The sequence below is a fragment of the Rhinopithecus bieti genome, unplaced genomic scaffold (assembly GCF_001698545.2).
Source record: "Rhinopithecus bieti isolate Rb0 unplaced genomic scaffold, ASM169854v2 scaffold_10614, whole genome shotgun sequence".
NCBI lineage: Eukaryota > Metazoa > Chordata > Mammalia > Primates > Cercopithecidae > Rhinopithecus > Rhinopithecus bieti.
In genome coordinates, this window is record NW_016806893.1 from 747,595 (window position 1) to 757,176 (window position 9,582).

Genomic DNA, 9,582 nt, shown 5'->3' on the forward strand with positions numbered 1-9,582 from the left:
GACTCCAGGTGTGCACCACCATGCCGGCTAATTTTTGTATTTTTCAGTAGAGACAGGGTTTTGCTATGTTGGCCAGGCTGGTCTTGAACTCCTGACCTCAGGTGATCCACCCACCTAGGCTTCCTAAAGTGTTGGGATTACAGGCATGAGCCACTTCACTTGGCCTAATTCTTTTCTTCTTTGAAAGCATTTACTCATCAAAGGTTTTTTTGAGCACCTACTGTGTGCCAATCATGTTCGACAGCAAAAGTGGATACAACAGTAAGTGTGTCAGATTACTGTTCCCAATTATTCACTGCTCCCAACCTCTGTAAGAGGACTGTACATCCCCTTACTCCACCCCATGCCCCATATTATCAAACTTGGCCATGTCACTCGTTTTTGCCAATGAAATGTGAACAGAAACAATATATGTCCCTTTTGAGCAGAAGTTTTAAGAGACATTGGGTGTTTCTCTTTTGCTTTCTAGTACTTTTCCCTCTGCTATGAGAATGCACGGTCCAAATAGAACCTGCTGCTTCAGTACAGACCCTGAAATGAATGAGATGCATAGAACAGAATCACAGCTGACACATAGCTGCCAGAGTCAAGATACAAGGTGGATGAGAAAAAAAAGCCCATTTGCTGTTATATATCATTGAGATTCATTACATAGTATAACCTAGAGAAAACTGAGTAATACAGTAAAACAACACAGACTGAGTCACTATGTCTGGACGAGGTTACAATCTAGTTGAATGCCTATTACATATCATCTGTATCATTCAAATTAGAATCTTCTATGAATCGTCTTGTTTTCTGATAGTTTTCTACATGCAAATCTGGCCCCAAACATAAGATTAAGGGAAGCATTATATCTTTTACTTTACTGAATGTTTGCTGTGCTTAGGAAAGCCAGTAAATACATATGGGGTGATTCTAGGACCCTGTTGTTTTCCTACTCTATTTTTATTCTTGATATGATCAAGGAATACAACAAGATAAATCAGAGTTGAAAATAAAAAGTTAAAGACTGGTGTTTTGGTAGCAACCCACCAAATTTGGTGACTTCCTTAAATGAATATTTTGGGCATTAGAAAAATATATAGTTATTACACTAAAAACTAGCATGAACTATTTGTAAATCATTAGAATGTTTACAGAAGTTGCCTATTAGTAAGTAACTTTGTAACTAGGCAATGATATTTCCAGGTAACATCTGAATATCAATACAAAAAAATCAAGTAATATGACTTAAAAATGAGAATATTATTCATGTTCTCTCATATGCTAATGATTTTTAAAGTTTTAAACACTCATATGTAGAACAAATTTCATGGTACTAAAATGTTTCACTTTCAGGCATATGTAAACTGAAAGCCTAAACTTCAGAGAAATGATATTAAAGTGACTAAACATGCTAGATGCTTACTTTTAAGTCTGAACAAAGTACCTTTCAAAGTTTTAGCTTTAAAATCACTTCCTTATTAATTAAGTTTAGTAATTACCGGTCTCTTCTTGTATAAAAGATATGACAGATGCAAAATGTTGACACCCAAGAACACAGAGTTCCAGATCATTATATCCAAGGCACATCGGTAGAGAGTGGCCCAGACAATATAAAGGGTACATCCTGTTGAAGAGCAAAGTTAACCTGTTAGATAATCTAGAAGAGCCTAAGCAGGGAGCTTAATAAACTTGATATCCTCTATATATACAGTAGTCCTCCCTTTTCTGAAGGTGATACTTTCTAAGACCCCCAGTGGATGCCTGAAACCATGGGTAGTACACAACTCTATAAACACTATGTTTTATTGTTCTGATACCCAAAACAGCTAATAAGTGACTACTGGGTGGGTAACACAGATAGTGTGGATAAGTTGGACAAAGGGATGATTCACATCCCAGGCAGGATAGAGCAGAACGCTGCAAGATTTCATTGCACTAATCAGAATGTCTTGCACTTAAAACTTATGAATTGTTTATTCTTGGTATTTTCCATTTAATATTATTGGACTGTTGTTGACCACCAAAAGTGAATCCCCCACTGGATGTGGGGACTACTATAAACCAAACACATTTCAGAACTACCTAAGCCAAATATCACATTGTTTCATTTTGTTTTTTGTCCAGTGACCAAAAAAAAACCCAAATATATTCTTTGTTGAATAAAATCTGTATTAAAATATATAGGAAATACAAAGTATAAAAAATATTTTAAAGGGGAAAAGTCCATAATTCTACTACTTAAAAAAGGCCATTAAATATCATATAATTTAATTCTGCCTTACAGAATTAGTTTTCATACAGTTTTACCTGATGGCAAACCTAGCACACATACAATTTTAAAATCTCCTTTTTAACTTATTCCAGTGATTTTCCCATTTCATTAAACTCTTTGCAAGCACAGTTTTAAATGACTGCAACTGATTAAACCATAATTTATTTAACCCTCCCCCTACTGCTGGAAAGACAAGATTCTGAGGGTATAATTTTGATAAGTGGAAAAAAAATTTTATACATACAAATTTTCTGTATTTGTGATTGTTTACTTAGTCTGGATTACCTGAAGGTGAACCTAGGGAATGAACTTTATAGTTTTTTACAATATTGAAGAATTGTTTTTCAAAATGTTTGTACAAATTTGCAATCCTACTAGTTAGAAATGCCAATATCAAGTTGTCAGTATAGTCATGTGTCGCTCAATGACAGGGATATATTCTGAGAAATATTTCGTTAGATGATTTTGTTGCTGTGTGAACATCATAGAGTATACGTACATAAACCCAGATGGCACAGTCTACTACACTATAGGGTGTAAATCAGTATAGTACAGCTTGTTACTGTATTGAATATTGAATACTGCAGGCAACTATAACACAATGGTAAGTATTTGTATATCTAATCATATCTAAACATGGAAAAGGTGAACATGTGGTACTATACTATGGGACCACTTTCGTTATACGATGCATGACTGTATTATAAAATGTGAAAACTCCTAACTTGATAGTGAGGAATTATGTATACTTTATTTTGCATTTCCATGATTACTGGTGAGCCTGCATATTTTACCAAAATGTTTTAGCCATCTGAATTTTCCCTTAGTGATTATCCATTTAACTCTGAGAATCTTCCTGTGTTTTCTTATTGATTCTCTTACCTTATATAAAATATTCCCAGTTTCTTTTGATCAATTTTATGGTAGGAGAGTTAATACAGTGTATATATTTAAAATAAAACTATCATTAAGATATAAATCATTGACACACGCATACTCACAAAAGCTAACCTCACACTTTAAAAGTTACTCACTTGCAATTTTTTATTTCACAAGAATGATTTGAGGCACCTAAAGCCCCAAATGTAAAAATTTACATATTCTTTAAGTAATATTTCATAGCAAATAGTGAAGCAATTTAAAATATTTTAATTTAAAGGAGACAAGGTATACAATGGGAGGATAGAGAAAAACTGGAGGACCTGAATTATAGTCCTGGTTTGGCCGTTTTTTTCTCCATCTTAATTCTGGATGGGTCATTTTATTTGTCTAAGTTTCACTTTTTTTAATTTTTTTTTTTTTTTGAGACAGGGTCTTGCTCGCTCACCCAGGCTGGAGTGCAGTAGTCTCGATATTCCAGGCTCAAGCCATCCTCCCACTGCACCCTCCCAAACAGCTGGGACCACAGATGTGTGCCACCGTGCCCAGCTACTTTTTAAATTTTTTGTAGACATAGGGTCTCACTACATTGCCCAGGCTGGTTTTGAACTCCTGGCTTCAAGAGATACTCTCACTTCAGTCTCCAAAAGTGCTGGGACTACAGGCATTAGTTACTATGCCTAGCCTAGGTTTCTCTTTCTGCATTTACAGAATAAAGTGTAAGATTTGATAATATCTTTGGTTCACTCCACCACCGAAACTCTGTCTTAAAATTCATAATTGATGCTTGCTTTTTTATACGGTATAGTTTTTTTTTTTTTTTCCATTCAACTCCCTGTTCCTACTGCTGCAGTCCTCACCTTACTCACAGGTCACACAGCCACAGAGGTCCCACAAGCTTCTACTATCCTTCCAGCCTCTTTTCACTTGTCATTTATCACTTTTTTTTTTTTTTGAGGCAGAGTCTAGTTCTGTCACCAGGTAGGACAGAGTAATCTGTCACCAGTTTACTTATACATATTAAAATCCATAGCAAGTACATTTAAAAAATATACATTTTACACATACTTATATAAAACCATTTCCTATGTTACCTGTCTTCGGTCTCTGGTCCTTAAAAAAAACTCTTATTGATTGCATAAATTTGGTCCTTGCCAAACACTATGTAGTTTTACAGAATATATGAATTATTCTGCTTCAGGAAAATTCCAAGTGGCCCAATCTTGGCCCACTGCAACCTCTGTCTCCTGGGTTCAAGTGATTCTTCTGCCTCAGCCTCTTGAGTAGCTGGGATTACAAGCGCCTGCCACCATGTCCAGCTAGTTTTTGTACTTTTAGTAGAGACAAGGTTTCACCATGTTGGCCAAGCTGGTCTCGAACTCCTAACCTCAGGTAATCTGCCCACCTCGGCCTCCCACAGTGCTGGGATTACAGGCATGAGCCACTGTGTCCAGCCCATTTATCATACATTTTTAAGCACAATGCACTGCTCTATGTTCATCCCAATATGCTCAATTTCCTTCTCTTCTGTGCTCTTTGCTTGGATACTGCACATACTCACTTAGAGAAATCCTGCTCATCTTCCAAAATCCAGGTCCCATGTCACCTCCTCAGTGGGATCCTGCTCTGCCCTCCTACTGAGCCTATCACCTTCTCCGTGTCCCCCTGGATAATGCGTGCACACCTACATCCCAGCATCTGATACGCCATACTGGGACTGCCCATCTGTTTCTCTACCAGCCCCCACAAGAGTGTCTTTCTCAAGGATGAAGACAGCCTTCCTTAATCTTTTTCTGACACATCACAGGTGCTAAAAAATGCACCTGAATAAATGGGCCATTAGGGAAGCAATCACATAGAGAGTAATTTGTCAAGAATCACTGGCTAAAGTAACAGATTCAATTGTTTTAATATTCTGATGTGAATCAATTTAACTTGTTTCATTAGGGTTACTGGGACCAAAAAAAAAATTTGTTTTATTTGAACTACTGTATCTGGGTAATTGTTTTTGTTCCCAATGATTCTTTACCGCCCACAGCAAATATCTTTTCAAGTAATAATAGTTAAAACTATACAGTATTTACTATGTGCAGGCAATATTCCAAGTTAAATATATATGAGATACACATTTAATTCATAACAACTTTGGGAGGTGGTATTATTTTTACCCTTATCTGATACATGAGGAAACTGAGGCAGTAGAAAGATTAAATCATTTGCCCAAGTTACAGTTAACAAGATGTAGAACCAGGATTTGAATCACACAATTTGGCTCTAAAGTCCACACTCTTACACATGAACGAATTTTCTGGTATTTGGAAAACCTAAAGAACACATGAAAGCACATATAAACAAAGTAAGTAAGGCAGAGAGATGGCATGTGAAGGCCTATGCTCTAAGCTAATTGATATACTGCTAATTCATTAATGAAGACTTACATTTTTTGGCTTGCTATGGGCCTGACAAAGAATACTCTGAAGATCTCAATGCAAAGCCCATCTTATGTCAGTTACAGAAAAGTTACATAAAATATTAGTTAGGTATCTTACCTAGAGTTAACATTCCCCTAAGAAATATCATATGCAGGTGAAGAGTAGTTGGAATAACCAACCCAACTGCAAAACAAATATTTGCTACATGAAAAACCAGATGATGTATCTCTCTCCAATTTTCACAAGCGGTCTCATTGGAAGGCACAGGTATGATGCTTTCTAACTCAGGTGTAAAACCTATGGCAGTTGATTCTCTCAATGGGCTGGACTCTGTATAATTCATTTTGAAAATTCCTGTAAAAACAAGTAAACAAAAGTAAAATCATAAAATGGTAATTGTATCTTTTACTTCCATAGGTATTATAACAAAATTATTTCTGTGAATTAAATAGACTTCTTTAGTGCTTATGAATTAGACAGACCCAGATTCAAATCCCAACTCTGTCACATATTAAATGTATTCAGTTCCTTACCTGTTAAAGGATGATAATAATACCTCATATGCCTTATGATTAAATGAAATGATACATACTTATCATTATACTTAGCATAGCACACAACTATTCCCTCATAGGCACATATATACATATACAGACTTGTAGGGAAGGGAGGAGTGAGGGAATCAGTCTTGAAGACAATCACCAATGTTCATAAACCATGGTAATTACAAAGTTATTTAGTCAAGTCTTCCATCAAATTCCCACTGGTGACTGAATCCAAACACAGGAAAAATAACTAGAAAACTAATTATTTGAATACTTAAAAAAATATGAATACCCTCACATCTATCTGAAGGCTTAGGATATTTAGAAGGCTCTATTTGTATACCGCCATTAAATCACTGTACCATACATACATAATACATTATCATATATGCAAATAATACATAGCCATATAAACATTATTATATACACAGAGAGATACAGCATGAAACTTATATTGTCTAATTTAAATCTCTACTTTATTTCCCATAATAATTCTAGTTGGTAGCATATCACAAATTAAAAAGTAGTAAACTTCCAGTTTACTTATACATATTAAAGTCCATAGCAAGTACATTTTAAAAATACACATTTTACACATGCTTATATAAAACCATTTCCTATGTTACCTGTCTTCAGTCTCTGGTCCTTAAAAGAAACTCTATTATTAATTGCACAAATCTGGTCCTTGCCAAACACTATGTAGGTTTACAGAATATATGAATTACTCTGCTTCAGGAAAATTCCAAATGGGGACCCTAAATGCATCTAAATTTAGAAATATGTATTTCTTTCAAAATAAGGTCATGCAATTAATCTTACTTCTCTACTGCTTGTTCTCAACATACTAAAGGTTTTAGGTAGTAGAATAATTGGTACAAAACGGGTATTTTGAAAGGATGTTAACAGACAAATGTGAAAGAATTCCACAGCTTAAAGCTGATAAAAAAACAAACACACCAATTTACAAATTGTGAATGAAATGATCAAGTCAACTGAAGATCTTTTCACAAAACGTTGAAATAGCTCGTAAATATAATAGTAATAGTTGACTTAGATACTGATTTGCTACAAAAGGGAAGAAACAAAATTTACCTATTTTCCAAATGTCTAAAATCAGCAAATACATAAGCCTATCAGGATGGGGAGGGGGAAGATCATTATTTTAATAACTCCATTTATACAAAGTTTGCTTTTCAAGGCCAAAGGAGAATGAATCTCGTAACTTCTGCAGGAGAGAGAATGATATGACATGTCCTCTATCACTCATAACCTAACATCACCTACCCTAGCATTACATAGCTTAATAATAACCACCATTTCGACAGCACTGTAGAATGTACCTACACTCCCATTGTCCTGTTTGTCCTCTATGAGGCAGGGACAATATTTATCTATCTATGTACTCCCAAGGCCTAGCCTCTGTAGAGGAGGCCACTGAGGCAGGGAAGAAAGCCACTCTGAAGGAACCTCAACCTGACAAATACTTTTAGAAATCACTGTTCAGTCTCCTCACATCTCAGTAATAAAGCCAGGAGAGTGCCTAGACTTCCTGAGGTTGAGTCAGGTTCTATACCACAAGCCACCAGGGAGCCACATAAGCCAGGGAAAGCCATTTCTGCTCCTCGGGTCTGTTTCTTCCTTGGAATAGGGAAAATTTTAATAGCCTATGGTTCTAACATACATTTACATAATCAATCAATCAATACATATTCCCCTTGAGTTCACCCAATTTCACCTGTATTGCCTATTAATCCACTATAATTCAATATCAGGCTTTTATAAGTTCTTAAAGTGACACTAAAAGTACCAATATCTGGTCCAAGGAAAATGACAGGAAAACTACAATTATGACCCAAGAACCAGAAAATATTATTAGCAACTTTTAGAAGGCAGGGTCATCCTAAACATGTTTTAATGCACCACACCTTATTAAAGAGATATCCATATACAGAGATACATGCAAAGGCATATAGATGTATCTATATATCTACATAATTGTCTATTGTGAAATGCCAGTTACCTATTGTTGAAAATATTGATCAGATCAGTTTACTCTGATTACCACTTAATTGTTTAGTGGCTTACACTGAACAAGTCTTATACAGAGAATAGGTGGAAAGAGGTTAGACTGCTAAAGTGGTAAACTTTTCTGATTAATTTTGACTAAATCAAGAGAAATCATCTTTCCCTCATCAGATCATCAAAGTTGAAGTCCTTAAGTCATCCATACTTGTAAAGTTCTGTTTATCGGTTTTCAATAAGTGATTGTAGGGCTAAATAGCTAAATGCTGAAACTAACATTAAACCTTTACCAAACTAAAAAAGGGAAAAAGATAACTGCAACGGGCAAGTCTTGCTAGTCTAGTTAATTCATTCTGTAATTCTAACTGAATCTTCACACATCTTCCGAATGGCAAATGGCATTACATTGCTAAGAGTCTTTTCGCACTTATTCATGCTTCAAAGGAGGCAGTTTCCGGGACTTGTCTGGCCAACAACCCGTTCCCAAAGGCTCGGGGAAGGAGGTTGCGGGTGGGTGGCGTGGACCTCCGGTCACCAGCCATCGGCGCTCTCCCGGGGCCCTCTGACCTCGCTCCTTAAAGGAGGAAGGTCCGCCGCAACGGTCCTCCTCGGCCAGGAGCTCTCGGGACGCGGGGGTGAGGAGTGAGCGCCGTGGCCCACCCTACTCTCGGAGCGGGGACAGAGTGGGCGACACCGCGCGCCCGCCTGCACGCAGGCTCTGCGCTGCACGCGGTGGCCCTACAGGGGGCGAGGAGGAACCCCGGGGATCCGGCGGGGAGAGCAGAAGCGGAGCTCACCAAAGGGCATGCCCGCCGCAGAGCGCGGGAGCCAGCACTCGGTGGGGCCGAGGGCCCGAGGACGCTAGGGCTGCCTGACCCAAGCGGCGGCCGCTGACCCTTGAGGGTCTCTGTGGCCGCAGGGCCCAGACCCGGGGAGGAGGGCGGCCTTCAAGGACCGGGAGCCCCTTGAGGGCGCGGTCAACGAGGAGGGACAGAGGGCGGCGCCCCCGGCTGCCCGGGCGCGGAGAACAAGCAACAGCCCCCTGGGCCGACAAAGTTGGTCCCCGAGGGGCTGAGATCCAACTTTCGCTTCCTGATTTAGCCAGGGGAGCGCGAGGCCGCACACAGCCCGGTGCAGGGGGACAGCAGGCTGTAGCTGCGCCTCCCATCCTTACCTGGCTGGTCCCTGGCGGGGAGCCTGGGCAGCGCCGACCAAAGTTCGGAGCAGCAGCTTCGGGGCGCGGGACGCGGGGAACACGGGCTCAGCTGCTCGACGGGAGCCCGACGCGCCCTCCTCGGCGGGTCGGCGAGTCCGGAAGCTCCGCTGCCCGGGCCGGGTCCCCACGCCCGGAGCCGCTTTGACTAAAATAGGCATCGCGACGGCGGCGGCGGCGGCGGGCGGCGGGCGGCGGCGGCCAGGGCTGGGGCCGTACCGCGCACGCGCA

The 9,582-nt window shown here is 39.3% G+C and overlaps 1 protein-coding gene across 1 annotated transcript in view; it reads right to left on the bottom strand.

The window, feature by feature from the left end:
* POPDC1 (popeye domain cAMP effector 1) overlaps positions 1-9,562 on the bottom strand; it is a 36,478-nt gene extending 26,916 nt beyond the window's left edge. The window contains exons 1-3 of the mRNA XM_017878560.1: positions 9,313-9,562; positions 5,689-5,925; positions 1,488-1,612 (exon numbers count right to left, since the gene is read on the bottom strand). Of these exons, the coding sequence (XP_017734049.1) occupies positions 1,488-1,612; positions 5,689-5,914 (351 nt within the window). The 5' untranslated portion in view covers positions 5,915-5,925; positions 9,313-9,562. The remainder of the gene's footprint in view (positions 1-1,487; positions 1,613-5,688; positions 5,926-9,312) is intronic.
* Between the last annotated feature and the right edge of the window lie 20 nt (positions 9,563-9,582).